Source organism: Stomoxys calcitrans, chromosome 2, assembly GCF_963082655.1.
Source record: "Stomoxys calcitrans chromosome 2, idStoCalc2.1, whole genome shotgun sequence".
In the NCBI taxonomy this organism is placed as follows: domain Eukaryota; kingdom Metazoa; phylum Arthropoda; class Insecta; order Diptera; family Muscidae; genus Stomoxys; species Stomoxys calcitrans.
The window spans coordinates 59,644,100-59,665,859 of NC_081553.1; the positions used below are offsets into that span (position 1 = coordinate 59,644,100).

General features: G+C 33.6%; 1 protein-coding gene across 1 annotated transcript in view; it reads right to left on the reverse strand.

The window, feature by feature from the left end:
• The window catches only part of LOC106088277 (zinc finger protein 1), a 92,492-nt gene extending 72,281 nt beyond the window's left edge, over positions 1-20,211 (reverse strand). Inside the window, exon 1 of the mRNA XM_013253704.2 lies at positions 18,998-20,211. Within this exon, the coding sequence (XP_013109158.2) occupies positions 18,998-19,097 (100 nt within the window). The 5' untranslated portion in view covers positions 19,098-20,211. The remainder of the gene's footprint in view (positions 1-18,997) is intronic.
• Positions 20,212-21,760: the final 1,549 nt, after the last annotated feature.

Sequence of the window (21,760 nt, forward strand, 5' to 3'; positions counted from 1 at the left end):
TGGAATAAATTTTCAAATTTTTTTGTTTGGATTCCTACTGTCCCCATCTACTACATGTATTTAGGAGCACTCATAAATCCATAAATGAATTAAAAGTTCACTTAAAAAGATAAAATTTGAATAAAATACAAAATTAAATGAATTGTAGCTAATTTAGTTGATATTTATAATTAGTAGATGGGAACAGTAGGAATCGCACATATCAATAAAATAGAACAAAATCATAGTTTTTCCTTTTAAACTGATAAAATTGTTCTTGAACGTCTACCTTAGTAGTGTCCTTTGTCATTTATGATATCTAAATTTTATTTATGATATTACTAAAATGATAGTGGATGGGGTATTTCTTTTTGGATTCCTACAGTCCCCATCTACTATATGTATAGGGGGTTTCATATATGGACACATAAATACCAATTTAAGTTAAAAACATAAAATTTGAATTAAATACAGCATTAAACAAAATATAGCTAATTTAATTGCAATTTATCACTAGTAGATGGGAACAGTAGGAATCGCACATATCAATAAAATAGACCAAAGTCTTATTTTTTTCCATTTAAACTGATAAACTTGTTTTTAAACATCTACTTTAGGGCGCTAAAATGAAGACAGAGATTTCAGATAGTGATGCCAATGGTCAGAAAGAGTTTTACAACAAAATTTTCGTAAAGTTAGGTTAGATTGAATGTTTGATGTTTAGTTAGAATAATAGTTGCAAATTTTATTTTTACAAAAAAATGTTATCCAGTGTTTAATTTGAGAGAAAATTTTTATAAAGTTAATTCCAGTTTGAAAAATTCTAGTTCTATGGAAAATTGGAAAACATTTTACAAATTTTCTTGTTTAGATTCCTACAGTCCCCATCTACTATATTACCTTTACGACATGCAAAAATGTGACTTGTGATATTTATGAAATTATGACTAGTAGGTGGGCACACGGGTTGGGCGCTAGATTGAAGACAGAGATTGCAGATAGTGTTGCCATCCGTAAGAGTTTTACAACAAAATTTTCGTGAAGTTAAGTTAGAATGAATGTTCGATGTTTAGTTAGAATAATGGTTGCAAATTTGTTTTTACAAAAAAATGTTATCCGGTTTGAAATTTTATAGAAAATTTGAATAAAATGTTAATTGCCATAGAATTGTTTGAAAAATTCTAGTTCTATGGAAAATTGAAAAAAAAAATATAAAAATTTTCTTGTTTGGATTCCTACAGTCCCCATCTACTATATGTATAGGGGGCTTTTATATATGCATATATAAATAACAATTTAAGTTTTAAACATAAAACTTGAATTAAATACAGTATTACACAAAATATAGCCAATTTTATTAAAATGTATCACTAGTAGATGGGAACAGTAGGAATCGAGCGTATCATTAAAATATACCAAGATCATATTTTTTGCTTTTAAACTGATTAAATTCTTCTTCAACGTTTATCTAAGTTATATCTTAGGTATTTTATGGCATGCAAAAATGTGACTTTTGATATTAATGAAATTATATGACTAGTAGTTGGGAACAGTAGGAATCGTGTAGTACTTTAAAATAAACCAATATCGTATTTTTTTCCTTAAAATTGTAAAATGGCTGATAAACGGTGAAATTTAAATTAAAAAAATTCATCGTGTCTTTTATGACATGCAAAAATGTGACTTTTGATATTAATGAAATTATATGACTAGTAGTTGGGAACAGTAGGAATCGTGTAGTACTTTAAAATAAACCAATATCGTATTTTTTCCTTAAAATTGTAATATGGATGAAAAGCAGCAAAATTTAAATTAAAAAAAATTCATCGTGTCTTTTATGACATGAAAAAATGTGACTTTTAATATTTGTGAAATTATATAACTAGTAGTTGGGAACAGTAGGAATCATGTAAGCCTTTAAAATAAACCAATATCGCATTTTTTTCCTTTAAAAAAATGATATTAAAATTAAAAAAAAAATTTCCATTGTTTTGTTTCCTATTGTTCCCATCTATTTTTGACCATTCTTTGGAGAATTGTGTAATATTTTTTTTTTTGTTCCTCAGTTTTGGCCTTCAGCGGCAACCCTAGCTGCAGATTACCACTTTTCTTCCTCTGCCTTTGGTGTTGGCTAAATGATAATGGTATTGCTGTTAAGGTGTTTTTCATGTTCGATCTCCATCCAACCATCCATCCCAGGATTATTTACAACTTAGCTGGGCATTATTAAAAATACAGTTGTCCCACCGCTGCCGTTGCTGTTGCCACTGCCATTGTTGTCTTTTCAGCAATGTGTAGGTAGGTGAATAAACCATTTCGAGCTAGCCAAACTAACATCTAACCAGCTAGCCACCTAGCCAGCCAGCTAGTCAGCAATCTATCTATGCTACCATGGTACATGCACATGTTTCTATGTCTGCAGACGTAGATATTCTACTCAAAAGTGTGGACATTGGGCAATTAATCTTTGGATGAAATTCAGTGGAAAAGTGGCAAACAATGACATTTCAATGTGTTGGCCATTAACAATTTCCGACATTGAAGACAAGAATTTAAAAAGCCAAAGAAAACGAGAAAACCTCAAGAAATCTAAGCCCTGTTAAGACTTTTTTTCAAATTAATTTGAATAATGGTGGGCCTTTGTTTTCGACAGCAAAGAAATAAAATTTACCTCTAAAATGAAACGAAAAAGAAAATGATCCATTGAATTTTCACACCTTCCATTTAGAGGCACTTGCTCCACCTCTTTTGAAAATACAAATAAAAATCAAAACACGAGCATCATGTTGATGATGATGACTTTTCATCACTGACACATTTATGTTTTGTTTATACCATAGAGCCCCACTAAAAGTGCTCAATCAGATATACGTTTGTGTGTGTGCGTGCGTGTCAGTGCAGCACACAACCCATCACCACCACCATAATAGTCAAACCATTGAAAAGGAACATCTTTGCGCCAGTCAGTAAAAGTGGCCACGGGCACTTTTCACTAATGTTTACATACCCATTTCATGTTATTTGTTTAGTAGTAATTTTTCATAAAAAAAAAATTATTAAACATAGACACCTCCCCTCATTCTTGTATGTGTTTCAAAAAATTACTTTAAGGCGTGAAACTAATTTTTTGTTTTGATTTGCTGGGAAATTTCCTTTTTTCTGTAAAAAAAAAAAAAACATCAGAGTGCATTTTTTAACTCAACTGAGAGCCTCATAAAAAAGACTTTAAGATTAGTTCTGAAACTCTAGCTATTGGTGCCGTTACCCTACACTTCCCCTTAAAGTCACTTAAAAATGTATCCCTCCTTACGCCCACTGTGCTACATTTATCGCTGATGGTGGAGCTTTTCTTTTCAGTGAATGGGTGGGAGGGCGGTATTCGATGAAATGATTTAATGTTATGACTTTTAACAAGCTAATAATAATTTGTAAAATATACTACACAATTTTGTGCAAAATTTATATGTAGTCTCTGTTGTCTATAACAGAGCGTCATCCATACTATAACATCATAATCATCATCATTATCATCACAATCGCCAACGTCATCATTATCTTTATCAGTTTTATTGGTGGGCAAATATAAAGGCGCCATCCTCCTCCCAAGCAAAAAAAAAAAAAATAATAAAAATATACACAAAAACATTGAAATGCATAAATCTAAACAAAAAGTAATTTTTTGAAATAAGTTTTGAAAAATGAATTGCAACGGAAAATACTACAAAATTTATTGAGAGGAAATAAATTTTGAAACTAATGAATGAAAGTGGGAATTATATTAAAAGTGTGGGTTTTCGGATATGACATAGGAGATCAGATGAAATTAAATTAAAAAAAAACTATAGAAATATATTGGGTTGCCCAAAAAGTAATTGCGGATTTTTCATATAGTCGGCGTTGACAAATTTTTTCACAGCTTGTGACTCTGTAATTGCATTCTTTCTTCTGTCAGTAATCAGCTGTTACCTTTAGCTTGCTTTAGAAAAAAGTGTAAAAAAAGTATATTTGATTAAAGTTCATTCCAAGTTTTATTAAAAATGCATTTACTTTCTTTTAAAAAATCCGCAATTACTTTTTGGGCAACGCAATATACAGAGATGGGACATACTTTAAATAAAACCAAATAAGAGCGTGCTAAGTTCGGCGGGGGCGAACCTTATATACCCTCCACCATGGATCACATCTGTCGAGTTCTTCGTGCAGTATCTCTTTTTAGGCAAACAAAGAATAATGAATATGGACGGAGGAGGAGCTATATCAAGAATCAAAATCGGGAGATCGGTTTATATGGGAGCTGAGTCAAGCTATACATAGATTCAGTCCAAATTGCACACGTATGTTGAAGGCCATGGGAGAAACCGTTGTACAAAATCTGTGCCAAATCGTATAGGAATTGCGCCTTCTAAAAGCTCAATAAATCAAAACCCAAGATCGGTTTATATAGCAGCTATATCAGGTTATGGACCGATTTGAATCATACCTCGCACAGTTGTTGGAAGTGATATCAAAACACTATGTGCAAAATTTCAGTCAAATTGGATGAGAAGTGCGCCATCTAGAGGCTCAAGAAGTCAAGACCCAAGATCGGTTTATATGGCAGCTATATCAGGTTATGAACCGATTTGAACCTTACTTGGCACAGTTGTTGGATATCATAGCAAAACACGTCGTGCAAAAATTCATTCAAATCGGATGAGAATTGCGCCCTCTAGAGGGTCAAGAAGTCAAGACCCAAGATCGGTTTATATGGCAGCTATATCAGGTTATGAACCGATTTGAACCATACTTGGCACAGTTGTTGGATATCATAGCAAAACACGTCGTGCAAAAATTCATTCAAATCGGATGAGAATTGCGCCCTCTAGAGGCTCAAGAAGTCAAGACCCAAGATCGGTTTATATGGCAGCTATATCAGGTTATGGACCGATTTGAACCATACTTGGCACAGTTGTTGGATATCATAACAAAACACGTCGTGAGAAATTTCATTACATTCGGATAAGAATTGCGCCCTCTAGAGGCTCAAGAAGTCAAGACCCAAGATCGGTCACACCGCGTGCAAAATTTCAGTCAAATCGGACGAGAATTGCGCCCTCTAGAGGCTCAAGAAGTCAAGACCTAAGATCGGTTTATATGACAGCTATATCAAAACATGGACCGATTTGGCCCATTTACAATCTCAACCGACCAACACCAATAAGAAGTATTTGTGCAAAATTTCAAGCTCTACTCCTTCAAAAGTTAGCGTGCTGTCGACAGACAGACGGACGGACAGACGGACGGACATGGCTAGTTTGACTTAAAATGTCACGACGATCAAGAACTTATATATTTTCTGGGGTCTTAGACGCATATTTCGAGGTGTTACAAACAGAATGACGAAATTAGTACACCCCCATCCTATGGTGTAGGGTGTAATAATATAGCCTCATACAAAATCTTTAAAAAATGTAAAAATTTATTCGTAATATATGATGTTTGTGCGTTTTGGTTTCATTTTAAAACATTTCAGTTTAAAATGCATAAATTTAAAGTTTTTGCTCATTATTGTTTTGCATAATTCCTACTGTTCCCATCTACTAGTCTTAATAATCGTTCAAATATGCTTTATTTCATAAGTTTTTCTAGTGGATTTAACTTGTATTGTTTTATCTTGAATTTTTAGGTATATATATCGGTCCTTCTATCGCTTAGTAGATGGGGACAGTAGGAATTACAACAAAATAATTAGAGTTTTTTTGTTCTTTAAAATCTTATTATTTCATTCCACCATTATTGCCTTAAAAGGGATAAATATTAAGTTTTTTGCCTATTTTTGGTTGTCACGATTCCTACTGTTCCCATCTACTACACACTACTTTTGGTTAAATATGCAACATTTCATTATAATTTACATAGAAATATAGTTTCATTGTTATATCTTGTAATTTGAGGTTAAACTAGAAGACTTTTTATCATTTAGTAGATGGGTACAGTAGGAATTGAAGCCAGGGCAGTAGGAATTACAACCAGATATTTAGAGATTTTTTTTATTCTTTGAAATTAAATAATTCATTGCACCATTATTGCCTTAAAAGGGATAAATATTAGGTTTTTGCCTATTTTTGGCTATCACGATTCCTACTGTTCCCATCTACTAGTCACTATTTTTGGTAAAATATGCAGCACTTCATTGTAATTAAAATAGAAATTTTGTTTCATTGTTATATCTCGAAATTTAAGATAGAACTAGAAGACTTTTTATAATTTAGTAGATGGGTACAGTAGGAATGAAAGCCAGGGACAGTAGGAATTACAAGAAGTTTTAAGTTTTATTTTTCTCTAAGACCTTATTATTTCAATGCACAATCTTTGCCTTAAAAGGGATTAATATGACGTTTTTTGCCTATTATTGGTTGTCACGATTCCTACTGTTCCCATCTACTAGTCACTATTTTTGGTAAAATATGCAGCACTTCATTGTATTTACAATAGAAATTTTGTTTCATTGTTATATCTTGAAATTTAAGATAGAACTAAAAGACTTTTTATAATTTAGTAGATGGGTACAGTAGGAATGAAAGCCAGGGATAGTAGGAATTACAAGAAAATAATTTAAGTTTTATTTTTCTCTAAGACCTTATTATTTCAATGCACCATCTTTGCCTTAAAAGGGATAAATATTAGGTTTTTCGACCATTATTGGCTGTCACAATTCCTACAGTTCCAATCTATTAGTCGAAAAGTTTTGTTAAATGAAATTTTTTTGATTAGATTTTGTAACAAAACTTTATTTCTCTTGTTGTTTAGTTGATATTCTTGGGAAATAAGTGTCTTGTAGCATAGAGTAGAAGCAAACAGTAGGAATCAAAAGTCAATACATAATATCTTCTCTCTTCTTCAAAAGTCAATACATGATATCTTTTCCGCATTTTCGCATTATAGCAGTCCCGGCTAACCAATTTCATCACTCTTTTTTTCTTATTATAATAAATTTCAGTTTAAATAAAATTGGAGTGATATTTTATCATGTTGGCGATTAACACGATTCCTACAGTTCCAATCTATTAGTCAAAAAGTTTTGTTAAATGGAAATTATTTCATTGGATTTTGTAAGAGAAAAATTTATTTCTATTGTTGTTTAGTTGATATTCTTGGGAAATAAGTGTCTTGTAGCACAAAGTAGTAGGAAACAGTAGGAATCAAAAGTCAATACATGATATCTTCTCACTTCTTCAAAAGTCAATACATGATATCTTTTCCGCATTTTCGCATTATGGCAGTCCCGGCTAACCAATTTCATCACTCTTTTTTTCTTATTACAATATAATAAATTTCAGTTTAAATAAAATTGGAGTGATATTTTTTCATGTTGGCGATTAACACGATTCCTACAGTTCCAATCTATTAGTCAACAAGTTTTGTTAAATGGAATTTATTTCATTAGATTTTGTAAAAAACTTTATTTCCATTGTTGTTTAGTTGATATTCTTGGGAAAAAAGTGTCTTGTAGCACAAAGTAGTAGGAATCAAAAGTCAATACATGATATCTTCTCTCTTCTTCAAAAGTCAATACATGATATATTTTCCGCATTTTCGCATTATAGCATTCCCGGCTAACCAATTTCATCACTCTTTTTTTCTTATTACAATATAATAAATTTCAGTTTAAATAAAATTGGAGTGATATTTTTTCATGTTGGCGATTAACACGATTCCTACAGTTCCAATATATTGGTCAAAAAGTTAGATTAAATGGAATTTATTCCATTAGATTTTGTAAAAGAAAACTTTATTTATGTTGTTGTTTAGTTGATATTTTTAGGAAATAAGTGTCTAGTAGCATAGAGTAGAAGGAAACAGTAGGAATCAAAATTTGATTGAACTTCTTTTTCTTCAATAGTCAATGCATGATAACTACTCTGCATTTTGAACATTGAACATTCCACTAAGGAACAGGGTCAAACTTCTAATGGCAGTGTCCCGGCTTATTAGTATTAACATTTGCACAAGCCTAATATGCTAATACATATTAGGCTTGTGCAAATGATAATACTAGTAAGCCGGGATATTGCCATAAGAAGTTTGACCCTGTTCCTTAGTGGAATGTTCAAAATGCAGAGAAGATATCATGCATTGACTATTGAAGAAAAAAAGATCAGTCAAATTTTGATTCCTACTGTTTCCTATTATTTTCTGCTACAAGACACTTATATCCTAAAAATATCAACTAAACAACAATAGAAATAAAGTTTGTTTACAAAATCCAAAGTTTGACAAAATGTTTAATCCAAAAAACTAAAATTCAATTTTAACTCCAAGTCAATGATATTTGTTTAGTTGAACCTCAAACTTTAGTCTTATCAGCGTTCTATAGAATAAATATTTAAACAATCATTGCTGATCACAGAAAATTTTACAGTTTCTCAAAATCACCTCAATATTATGTCTACAAATCCCTAAATAATGATCATCAAACCCAGAGAAAATAAACAAACAACACCTTACTTCATTTACAAGACTTCAAATAATGAGATAAGAGACAGACTATCACTATGAAGAACCTTAAAATCAACATGAATAAATCCCTTGTGAAATTTTCGATTATCTGAACTACAACAAGTGACCGCAAACACCTTGTCAGGCCTTTGTTTCATGTCTGTCTCTCTCTCTCTCTCTCTCGCTCTACTGTTCATTGCTGGAAACCATAGCAACCTTATTTAAGGGGGTTTGAAATTTCCATAGCGCCGTCGTCATCATCAACTTAGTGACTGCCATTATCATATCCCTCCTACCTTTTATGGATGAGTGTTGACTTCAACCACCTGTAGTTTTTCAATTGAGGGAAGGTATGGTTTTTGGTTTTTTTTTGGTTTCTGGTTCTACCTGTTCCCATTGCTGCGCATGTCTTAAGGTGTGCCCTGTTTTGGCTTGTTTATAAAATTATGGCTACTTTCAGTTTTATGTTGATGGCCCATCATGATTGGTGGTTAACATGGGCTACTTTGTTTGTGGTTATGTTGTAGTTAATGAGTGTGAGGTGTGAAAGTAAAATTATGGCCGTTTCAGGTGAATAACATGGGATGTGAATGGAAATACGTTCTAGAAATAAATGTGGTTTGTAATGATTTTATACTCAGTGCGATGTTGCAAGGTGAAGGTGAATCAGGTTCAATAAAAAAAGTATCAATTGATTATTATAAACGATGTAAAACCGTATTTTTATTTTTAGTCTTATTGAAATGTCGCGTGCTGTTTAGAAATGCTTCATGAGGTTTTTCCAAAGTACATAGTGGTCTTTCTTACATGCATCATTTGCGTCATTAAGTTGAATTACGCATATAACAGCAAATGACGTTTGCCAATATCGAACGATTATTTTCTTTGTCATAGAAATAAAAACCTAAGTAGAAAACAATAAATTTATAAAAATGTGAAATAAAAATAAAATTAAAATTAAACTTTATTTGGAAGATTTTAACCCATTAACGCTGAATGAGTAGAAAAATACCGAAGGAAAGAGCTGTCTTAGAAAAATTCTAGCTCGTGTTAGGAAAAAGGTGTCCTAATGAAATTTGGATTGGCATAAAGTGAATAAATGAAAGTAATTAAAACAAGTAAAAGCGTGCTAAGTTCGGACGGGCCGCATGTTGGCAATCCATCACCATGGCATCTGCTAAAAATTTATACAAAAACTAAAAGTGAAAATCGGGCGATATATATATTGGGTTGCCCAAAAAGTAATTGCGGTTTTTTTTAAAAGAAAGTAAATGCATTTTTAATAAAACTTAGAATGAACTTTAATCAAATATACTTTTTTACACTTTTTTTTCTAAAGCAAGCTAAAAGTAACAGCTGATAACTGACAGAAGAAAGAATGCAATTACAGAGTCTCAAGCTGTGAAAAAATTTGTCAACGCCGACTATATGAAAAATCCGCAATTACTTTTTGGGCAACCCAATATCTGAATAGATTTCTTTGAAATTCACCAGTAATATCGAGAGTCATAAGAAAATCCTTCCTGCCAAATTTCGAGAGAATCAGTTAACAAATGACCATTTTACTGCTGTATTACTGAAAATCGGACGAACATATATATGGGAGCTATATCCAAATCTGAACCGATTTCTATGAAATTCACCAGTACTATTGAGAGTCATAAGAAAATCCTTCCTGCCAAATTTCGAGAGAATCAGTTAACAAATGACCATTTTACTGCTGTATTACTGAAAATCGGACGAACATATATATGGGAGCTATATCCAAATCTGAACCGATTTCTATGAAATTCACCAGTACTATTGAGAGTCATAAGAAAATCCTTCCTGTCGAATTTCGAGAGTATCGGTTAACAAATGACCATTTTATTGCTGTATTACTGGAAATCGGAAGAACATACATATGGGAGCTATATCCAAATCTGAACCGATTAATATGATATTTACCAGTACTATTGAGAGTCATAAGAAAATCCTTCCTGTCGAATTTAGAGAGAATCGGTCAACAAATGACCATTTTACTGCTGTATTACTGCAAATCGGACGAAAATATATATGGAAGCTATATCCAAATCTGAACAGATATCTTTGAAATTCACCAGTAATATTAAGAGTCAAAAGAAAATCCTTCCTGCCAAATTTCGAGAGAATCGGTTAATAAATGACTATTTTATTGCATTATTACTGCAAATCGGATGAACATATATATGGAAGCTAATCCAAATCTGAACCGATTTTTTCCAAATTCGATAGGCTACGTCTCTAGGCCGAAAAACATGCCCATACCAAATTTGAAGACGATCGGATGAAAATTGCGACCTGTAGTTTGCGCACAAATTAACATGGACAGACGGACGGACAGACAGACAGTGGGACATAGCTAAATTGAATCAGAAAGTGATTCTGAATCGATCGGTATACTTATCAATGGGTCTATCTTTCTTCCTTTTGGGTGTTACAAACTAATTCACTAAGTTATAATACCCTGTACCACAGTAGTGGTGTAGGATATACCAATTTAACTGAATGGCATAATTTTACTCTACATACTTAACTTTGGTCAAACCAGCAAAAATTAAGGCTCAGGAAGTCAAATCAAGCGATCTGTTTCTATGGGAGCTTTTTCAGGTTATAGACCGATTTGAACCGTACTTGGCACAATTGTTGAAAGACGCAATAAAACACCGCATGCAAAATTTCAGCCACATCGAACAAAAAATGTGGCTTGTAAGGGCTCAAGAAGTCAAATCGGGAGATCGATTTATAGGGGAGCTATATCAGGTTATAGACCGATTTGGACCGTACTTGGCACAGTTGTTAAAAGTCGCAGCAGAATACCACTTGCAAAATTTCAGACAAATCGGACACAAATTGCGGCTCCCAGGGGCTCAAGAAGTCAAATCGGCAGATCGGTTTATATGGGAGCTGTATAAGGTTATAAACCGATTTAGACCGCACTTGGCTCAGTTGTTGGGAGCTATAGCAGAACACTCTGTGCAAAATTTCAACCAAATCGGACACAAATTGCGGGTTCCAGGGGCTCAAGAACTAAAATCGGGAGATCGATTTTTATGAGAGCTATATCTAAATCTGATTTGACATGGCTCATTTGTAATTTCCAACGACCTACACATATAGGAAGTATCTGTGCAAAATTTCAAGCGGCAAGCTTTATGCGTTCGACCGCTATCGTGATTTCGACAGACTGACGGACGGACATGGCTGGATAGATTCAGAATGTTCAGATGATCAAGTATATAAATAGTTTATGGGGTCTCAGACCAATATTTCGAGGTGTTACAAACTGAATGTCGAAACTTGTATACCCCCATCCTATGGTGAGAGGTATAAAAAAAATTTAACGTCATATAAAATCATGATTTGGAGGAAAAGAAACAATTTTTATACCCACCACCATAGGATGGGGGTATACTAATCTAGTCATTCCGTTTGGAACACCTCGAAATATGCGTCGGAGACCCCATAAAGTATATATATTCTGGATCGTCTCGGCATTCTGAGTCGATTTAGCCGTGTTCGCCCGTCCGTCTGTCGAAATCACTATAGCGGTCGAACGCGTTAAGGCAGCTTTCTGAGATTTTGCACAAATACTTTTTATTTGCGTAGGACAGTTGGGATTAAAAATGGGCCAAATCGGTCCATGTTTTGATATAGCTGCCATATAAACCTACCTTGGGTCTTGAGTTCTTGAGCCTCTAGAGGGCGCAATTCTTATCAGATTTGACTGAAATTTTGCACGCAGTGTTTCGGTATCACCTTCAACAACTGTGTTTAGTATGATTCAAATCGCTTCATAACCTGATATAGCTACCATATAAACCGATCTTGGGTCTTGACTTCTTGAGCCTCTAGATGGCGCAATTGTCATCCGATTGGGTAGAAACTTTTGTACAACGGCTTTTCTCATGACCTTCAATATACGTGTACAATATGGACAGAAATATTACACAATGACTTCTACAATGTTCAACATTCAATTCATTTATGGTCCGAATACTAAAAAGTTTTTTATTTTATTTTATTTTTTTTTATTTTGTTTTATTTTATTTTATTTTATTTTATTTTATTTTATTTTATTTTATTTTATTTTATTTTATTTTATTTTATTTTATTTTATTTTATTTTATTTTATTTTATTTTATTTTATTTTATTTTATTTTATTTTATTTTATTTTATTTTATTTTATTTTATTTTCTTTTATTGTATTTTATTTTATTTTATTTTATTTTATTTTATTTTATTTTATTTTATTTTATTTTATTTTATTTTATTTTATTTTATTTTATTTTATTTCATTTTATTTTATTTTATTTTATTTTGTTTTATTTTATTTTATATTTTATTTATTTATTTTATTTTATTTTATTTTGTTTTATTTTATTTTATTTTTATTTTATTTTATTTTATTTTATTTTATTTTTATTTTATTTTTATTTTATTTTTTTATTATTTTTTTATTATTTTATTTTATTTAATTTTTTTATTTTTTAATTTTTTATTATAATTTGTTATATTTTTTTTATATTTCAAAATTGCAAATTTCGCCCATGAATATTCTACTAAGGAACAGGGGCAAACTTCTTACATATCAATGAGCACAGTCCGATTCAAATTCAAGCTCAATAACAAAGTACTTCCTTTTTATAGCCGAGTCCGAACGGCGCGCCACAATGTGACACCTCTTTGTAGAGAAGTTTTTAATGGCATAGCACCTCACAAATGTTACCAGCCTTAGGAGGAGATTCCAACCCAGGCGCTCAACATCACAGACGGACATGTTGAACTCTGCGCTACGGTGGCCTCCTTTTTATACTCCTTTTTTTTACTTTTTCCGCCTTTTTTCCTCAGTGTTTTTTTTAAACACCTAACTCCTTTTCCTTTCTCCCCCTCCACAGATCACGTCCATAACTGTTTACCATTATCATTTTTTTCTTGTTTATATTTTGGAGGTGTTTATTTTCATTCTCAAGACAAAGTCTTTCTACTCTTAGGGGCCGTTGTTCACTTTATAGTCAATATTATTGAAGCACAACGTAAAAAAAAACGCAAGAAATACGAAATAATTTTTAGCACAACACCGTCATAAACATAAATGAAATTCCCTTTTTAGGTTTTGAAAATTATGAAATTTGATGCAACCATAGCAGACGATTTATTTATTGTTTCAATAAAGGAGAACGCAGCCAACCAACCATCTCAGCCAGTGCAGCCGGTGATCGAGCCAACCCTAATTTTCGTTGCCCATGGCCTCAAGACTTTGTTGTGTAGCAGGGATATGGGATGATCAACATTTGATCTGTATATTTTGAAAGCGTGGTGTTTTAAGGTGAATTTCATATGATCGCTTCTTTGGCCGCTGTTCATCCCAAACAGGGTATAATGAAAACAATAACATTTGCTTTTAATAAGGCTCCATTTGGTCAGGCGTACACTTTTCGTTGTATGTGTGTACACATTATGCTTGAGGGTGATTTTCAATCTAAAAGTTTGCAATTTCAGCAGGTTAACGTACACACACTGTGTACATTGGCTTTGTTTGAGTTTTAGTTCTTGAAGACCACCCGCGTTTTGAAAATTAAACAAAAAAAAATTTTTTTTAAATAAAAAAAATTTTTGGCGGAGTTCTTTGGGTAAACTGGAGGAGATGGGGAAATAAAGTATAAGGCATTAAGTTATGCGGACATTTAGAAATTAAATAGAAATTTTTAATGATAATAGTTTAGAATTTTTATTATTGGGCAGCAATTCCGAGAATGAGCCTGAGTTTATTAAAATAATATAACAAAAATTTGTAATAAAAATTTCTTTGTTTATTTTGAGAGGGAATTTTTCAAAGCAAATCAAGTAACATTCTTATTTTGGTTAAAAAAATCTCTATAAAGAGTTTTTGTTATGTGGGACACTTCATTAAGGACCAAAAAATCGGTAACTTCTGGTATAAAAGGATTTTTTTAGCTATATATTGGGTTGCCCAAAAAGTAATTGCGGATTTTTTTAAAGAAAGTAAATGCATTTTTAATAAAACTTAGAATGAACTTTAATCAAATATACTTTTTTTATACTTTTTTTCTAAAGCAAGCTAAAAGTAACAGCTGATAACTGACAGAAGAAAGAATGCAATTACAGAGTCACAAGCTGTGAAAAAATTTGTCAACGCCGACTATATGAAAAATCCGCAATTACTTTTTGGGCAACTCAATATGTATGAAAACAGCCGAAGGTAGCTTAAGACCAGTGCTTTCTTCTGTTTTTTTAAGCCATAGCCTAAAGCCCAAAATTGCAAATTTTGCCCATGAACATTCCACTAAGGAACAGGGGCAAACTTCACACAAATCAATGAGTCCAGTCCGATTAAAATTTAAGCTCAATGATAAGGGGCCTCCTTTTTATAGTCGAGTCCGAACGGCGTGCCGCAGTGCAACACCTCTTTGGAGAGAAGTTTTACATGGCATGGTAGCTCACAAATGTTGCCAGCATTAGAAGGGGAAAATCACCGCTGAAAATTTTTTCTGATGGTCTCGCCAGGATTTGAACCCAGGCGTTCAGCGTCATGGGCGGACATGCTAACCTCCTTAAATCATTTGTTCCAAAATTTGCTTTGGTATTTCCTTTTTATAGCCGAATCCGAACGGTGTGTCGCAGTGCGACACCTCTTTGGAGAGAAGTTTTTACATGGCATAGTAGCTCACAAATGTTGCCAGCATTAGGAGGGGAAAACCACGGCTGAAAAATTTTTCTGTTGGTCTCGCCAGGATACGAACCCAGGCGTTCAGCGTCATAGGCGGACATGCTAACCAAGATCATTTCTTCCAAAATTTGCTTTGGTATTTCAAACTGGGGGAAATTTGAAAAAAAAAATTTTTTGGGAAGTCTTTCTTGGAAACCAATTTTTTTCTGAAATTCCCTGTGGAATTTAAAATATTTTGAGTTTAAGGTTCTTAGAGATCGCAAATAGTACAGCATTTTTTTATCATTTGAATCTGAAGGAAACTTGAAGTTTAAGGTTCTTAGAGACTGCAAATAGTTCAGCAGTGTTTTGTTTTACATTTTACCGACGGCAAAATGGTTTCCTGTTTATAGACTTTCTGCGTATCTTAATAAACACTGAAGATGAAATTTTTTTCATTTGATAAGAAGAATGCTGGTGTGAGTCATTGTACAAAGGTTGCTGATAAATGATCTTCAGTCCAAGCAGTTTGCTGGTAGATCTATATTAGATATAAAGCTGTGATAGGAGAATATTCTTATGTTTGGTTTTGCTTTAAAGATAATTAAATCATTTTATTTTCTCTATGTTGGAAGTATATCATCGAAGGACCATTTTTTTATTTCCTCAGTTAGAATTTTTACTTCTGGTACACGACCATCAACTGGTGAGTTATGGCGATCAAAGAAGAAATTTTCCATATGTTGATGTGTGTTTTGTGGATGACACCAAGGCGCATGGATTAGCATGTCTGGCTATGGCGCCACACACCTGTGTTCAAATCCTGGCGTAAACACCAGAAAAAGTTTTTCGTGGTGTTTATCCCCTTGTAGCCATTTGTGAGGTATCCTGAATTGTTTAAACTTCTATAGGAAGTTATGTCGCTCTCCGTTCAGACTTGGAGTAAAAAAGGAAGGGACCTCCTCACTGACCTTCACTTTAATCGCACTGCACTCATTGATATGAGAGATAGAAATGGGCAGCGTTGCCACTACAAAAAAAATTTTCCGACCAAAATTTTTCAAAAAAAAACCTACCAAATTTTTTCCCAATCGAACAAAATTGCCAAACTTTAGCAAAATCGGGCAACAAATTAGACTTCCATGGGCTTAACACCTGAAATCAGCAGACGATTTATATGACAGCTATATTTATACACTGACAGAAAAAGAGCGTTGCAAAATCATGAACCAATGATGTAATTATCGTACACAAACGTTGTTGGTAATATTGTTAACAAGCGTGATTAATTTTGTGAACAGGCGTTGTTGTTTCATGCACCGACCGTTATGAACATCATCCCTACAAAATGGGAATGTATACCAACCTTAAGTTTAAATTACTCTAAAAACATTGTGCGTACATTGTACGACTGTGGTCCAATGTGCTTATTCAATGGGATGGATGGAAACTTTTTGCATTTTTTGTTAAAGCTGTGCACTAGACTTTTCCCGAATGTGAACGGATGTGGATGTTTCATTAACAAAAACTGTTGTCGGTTTATGAACATATGTGGTTGATTTGATAACATCTGTGTGTTGATTCACTTGTATGAACGAATGTCAACGCCGTGCATGATTTTTTCTATGGGTGTATATAGGCCGATATTGACCATATTTAGACCGAATATCAAAATGTGGACCTGATGCAACTCATTGTTCCAAATTTCAGCAAAATCGGGTAGTAAAGCGGCTATGGACACTGAATCGGCAGATCGGTCTATATGGAAGCTTAATCAAAAATAGTACGATTTTGCCCATTTAAGAACTTAACCTGGAAAAAACTTAGGATCTGTTCAAAAATTTAGGTCAATATCGAAGTTTTTGAAGGCTGTAGTGTGATTACAACAGACGGACACGTAGGCGGACGGACAGACATGCGGATATCGTTAAATCGTGTTAGAATTTTATGACGATCAAGAATATACACATTTTGTGGGGTCGGAAATGGATATTTGGATGTTTAGGTAACGGGATGACTTACTGAATATACCCCCTATTCTATGGGTGTAAAAATTAAATTTCGCTAAAAATCAACCAAAATCGAAATGGGGCGGTCCATCCGACCAAACCCTTAAAAAATTCAAAGTAAATCCTACCAAATTTGGTAGAAAAAGCCCAAAACGGCAACGCTGGATATGAGAGGTATGATAGGAGAGAAATATCAAGTATCTACCGTTCCTAAGTGGAATGTTTGCTAAAAATCAACCAAAATCGAAATGGGGCGGTCCATCCGACCAAACCCTTAAAACCCAAAATTTGGTAGAAAAAACCCAAAACGGCAACGCAGGATATGATAGGAGAGAAGTAGATACTTCTTGTTCCTATGTGGAATGTTCGCTAAAAATCCACCAAAATCGAAAGGGGGCGGTCCATCCGACCAAACCCTTAAAAAATTTTAAAGCAAATCCTACCAATTTCGGTAGAAAAAGCCCAAAACGGCAACGCTGGATATGAGAGATATGAAAGGAGAGAAGTTTCAAGTATCTCCTGATCCTAAGTGGAATGTTTGATAAAAATCAACCAAAATCGAAATGGATCGTCCCTAAAAAATTGAAAGTAAATTGTACCAAATTTGGTAGAGAAAGCCCAAAACGGCAACGCTGGATATGAGAGATATGATAGGAGAGAAGTATAAAGTATCTACGGTTTCTAAGTGGAATGTTCGTTAAAAATCAACCAAAATCAAAGTGGGCCGTCCATCGGACCAAACCCATAAAAATGTAAAGTAAATCCTACCAAATTTTGTAGAAAAAGCCCAAAACGGCAACGCTGGATATGAGAGATATGAAAGAAAAGAAGTATCAAGTATCTCCTGATCCTAAATGGAATGTTAATTGAAAATTTAGTAGCAGTAGTTAGAAGTCGATAGGTGTATTAATTGCTAACCCAAAATATGAGTAAAAGAGTTATTTTGGGTATGTCTCCCAATATAAAAGATTTATGAGGTGAACAGTTCACCTCCGACATGTAAAGATTGGCCAATTTGGTCTTTCTTTTGCCGAAATTCTAAAGATTGCTTTTGGTGGAATTACTTTAAGTCTATAATAGGGAGTCTATGATAGCGCAAGGGTAAGCATGTAAGCCTTTTAGGCTGAACATTTGTAACGAATCCTGACGAAAATGCCAGTAACAATTTTTAGCGAAAGTTTTTTCGCTCACTAAGAACTAACATGAGAGAAGTATCCTGATGCTCTTCAATGGAATATGCATGATAAAATTTTTGATGAAATATAACTTTGATTTTGAAGATCATTGTTCCTGGTGTTGGTATTTTATTACTGGTGTTTGGTAGATTCATTCATTAAATCTCCAATTTTTATACACAAAAAGTACCGGGGTCTGTATTCCTACCTAGCGTGAAAGAGGATATGGAGATAATATTGGAGTGTTAATCAAAATTTATGTTATAGATTAAAATCTTCGCGCTAAGGCTGTTTAATGAACTTTTCCTTAGAAGCGGTGTCCACTATGTGGCACTTCATTCAAACTCCACATGCTAAGGTAAAACTAAAGTAAGCAGAGGTCTATTCCAATCTTAAACTTCCTACCCTTGCTCCTTAAGGTGAAAAACTCCTGGCTTCAAATCCTGTCAATATCATGAAGATAATAAGCCAAAATATCATTGTGCGGAACTTTTGCTTAGAAAAAAAGTTCAAAATATTTATGAACATTGGTTCTATCCTTCCCATATATATTACCGCTGGTAAAACAGTTTTTAAAAAACTTTTTCTCACCACCTGCTTAAAGTTTTTTTGTATCCCTAATGCCCTATTTTGAAGTGGTATTTAGTTTCGGTTTTTTGGTACTTACATTGCATGGTGAATGCTGGCGATGAGGGCATACTTTGATTGATAATATTATCCTCTTGACCAAAACGTGATGTTGACGACGGCACCAAACACGACAACATTGGAATGATGTTTGTAAGGCGCGTTTTTTCCCAACCAAAAATAATCAAACTTTTTTTGTTTTATTGAACTCTAGGTTCTATTGCTGTTTTGGCTTCAATGCTTTCTATTAAATTTTGCACAATTATTGTTTTTATTAATTTTTTTCAACTTCTCAAACAGAGGCGACAGCTTAACATTCAAATCCTAAGATATGTCAAGCGAGTACCGAGACCGTAAGGGCTACAGGCTAAACTAAAGTTGCAGGGAGTTTAGTGCCAGAGGAGGATACTCTCACTGTTACTAAGTGGCGTAGCATTTTGAAGCATTTTCATAGATTTTTTTTGTGTTTGTATATTATCCAAATAGCAATGATGAGATGAGTTTTTTTTTTAAACAGTTCTCTTTTTTAACACTTTTTCGCAAAATTTCCTTTCACTTTGTGTTTTTTCAAATAATTTTTTTCTATTGTGTTGTTGTTGTTTTTTTAGAGAAATTTCATTTTGTTTGCCATTTTTTTAGAAATTTTCCACTTTGACTTTTTTTCTAAATTTTCAATTTCTTTGTAATTTCCGATCTTGCTTTTAAAAGGGTTGGGGCCTTTTGCTTTGCGATTTTCTTTTTCTTCAATTTTGTATATTTCCTTTTTTTGGCCGAAAAAGGGTAGAGCTTTTGTTGAACAATTTGTGTTTCTGTTTTGAAATTTTTTTTAAGCAAAAATCTTGTGTTTGTGTAATGAACGTTTTTTTGTTTTGTTTGTTGTTTATTGTAAAGAAGAATCTTTTTTTTTGTTTGTTTGTAATAATAGAGGAGAACAGCGCGTGTGTCTTTTCGCCGCGACGTTCTGTACGCTACTGTTAGAACACGTTTGTACGCGACAAAGTGATTCCAATTTTTTTACCGTTGCATTTGTTGGCGCTGTAAATGAAACAAACCAACTCACAACGGCCGAGGAGAAGCGATGATGATGTTGTCGACTACGACTATGACGACGACGGCTACTACGACCGCAGCAGCAGCAACAACATTTTATTGTATGAAGAAGAACTCTTTATCCGCGAGTGCGAGATGCTTTGCCATGTCGTACGTAGTATCTGAAACGCACGCACACAGTTGGCGGCTACAATCAGCAAAACGACCCTCTTTATTAGTGTATTTACTAAAGGCACTCACACACACACATACACGCATAAACATATATAGAAGCACAGACCTATTCAAACCGCCCGCCATACGGCCAAATCTCTTGCATGGTTGTTGTTTTCCTTTATGGATTCTTGTTTTTTGCTACGTCGTACACACTTTACGTTATCGCCAAAAGTGAGCATTACAAATTCATCTCCTGAGCTATGAGAGAGCGAGAGAGATACACTGGTACGCACTCACCCACACACACACACAGATGCATCCTTCCAAAAGGCCCACATAACATCATTATCTGTGAAAATTATATGCTCTCAGCAGCAAACGGTAAATTTCTCTGCTCTGCAAAGTTGTCTCATTTTCGCAGTTACTCTCTCACACTCTCGCTGAGTGTTTTCTGTTACTTTTACAGTTAATTATCATTAGTTTTGTATTTTTGTTGTTGAAAGGTGTCTGGCAAATCGTTGGTGGCGAGATAGACGACGACGGTGCCAACATCAGTGGTGGTTGTGGTAATGGTGGTGGTTGGCTGTTTGGTTCTCTGTTTTGATAAATTCTACTTTAGTGTATGTGAGTGCTAGCTCACATGTATTTAAGTTTTTTTTTTTCTCTCTCAACAAGGTGAGAGAGCCGCGAGAGTGAGAGGCCCTGTAGATAAATCGGTTTTACTTGTTAACTGTAAATAAATTTGCTCATCGTGTAGGTGGTATGATTGTTTTCGTTGTTGTTTTCGTTGTTGTTGTTGTAAGCGATGGATGTGCTAGGTACAATATCGTTCACCGTTCAATGAGTGGTGTATGCATGGATGTGTGTGTGTGTGTGTGTGTATTGTTGTTTCGTGCCATGTACAATGACGTTCACCATGTTACTTACCCTTAACAGAAGGGGTATTTCATGTTAGCGCAGCTGTAGGTGATGATAGTGTTTGAGTGCGCTTCTCGTCTGTGTGCGATAAGACTGCGTTACAGGCACCGTTTATCACTGCTTTAAAGGAAATGCTCGATTCAAAATGTTTCATTGCATCATTTCCGCTGTGGAGTTGCGATGATACACAACACATGCATTTAGTTTGATCGTTGGCGCAGGCATAAGGTAATAGACCTTTGTAGCTTGAACTATAAGACCAACAAAATTTTGTGGAATGAAAACAAATTGGAAGAAAGTGCATTATCTTAAACTTAATTCTTATAAAACATAAACAATTCCAGAGAAATATTAATTTGAACAAAAACTTTTGACATAAGCATAACATTAACTTTAGACATAATTTTTAAGAAAACCCCAGTTATAAAATTAATTTAAATCCAAAGTAAATTCGTTTCGCATTTTTATGAGGTTCCTGAAACAAGAAGTCTCGAAGAATTTTTTTTAAGAAAATCTAATTTTGACAAATTTTTTTTAACTATGCCATTTATAATTGCATGAGAATTATATTTTGTAAAAAATTTGATTAAAATAAAAATTTGACAAAAATAAGATTTTGACGAAAGTAAAATTTTCTAAAAATTAAAATTATTAAAATTTTTTTAAGAATATCGATTGT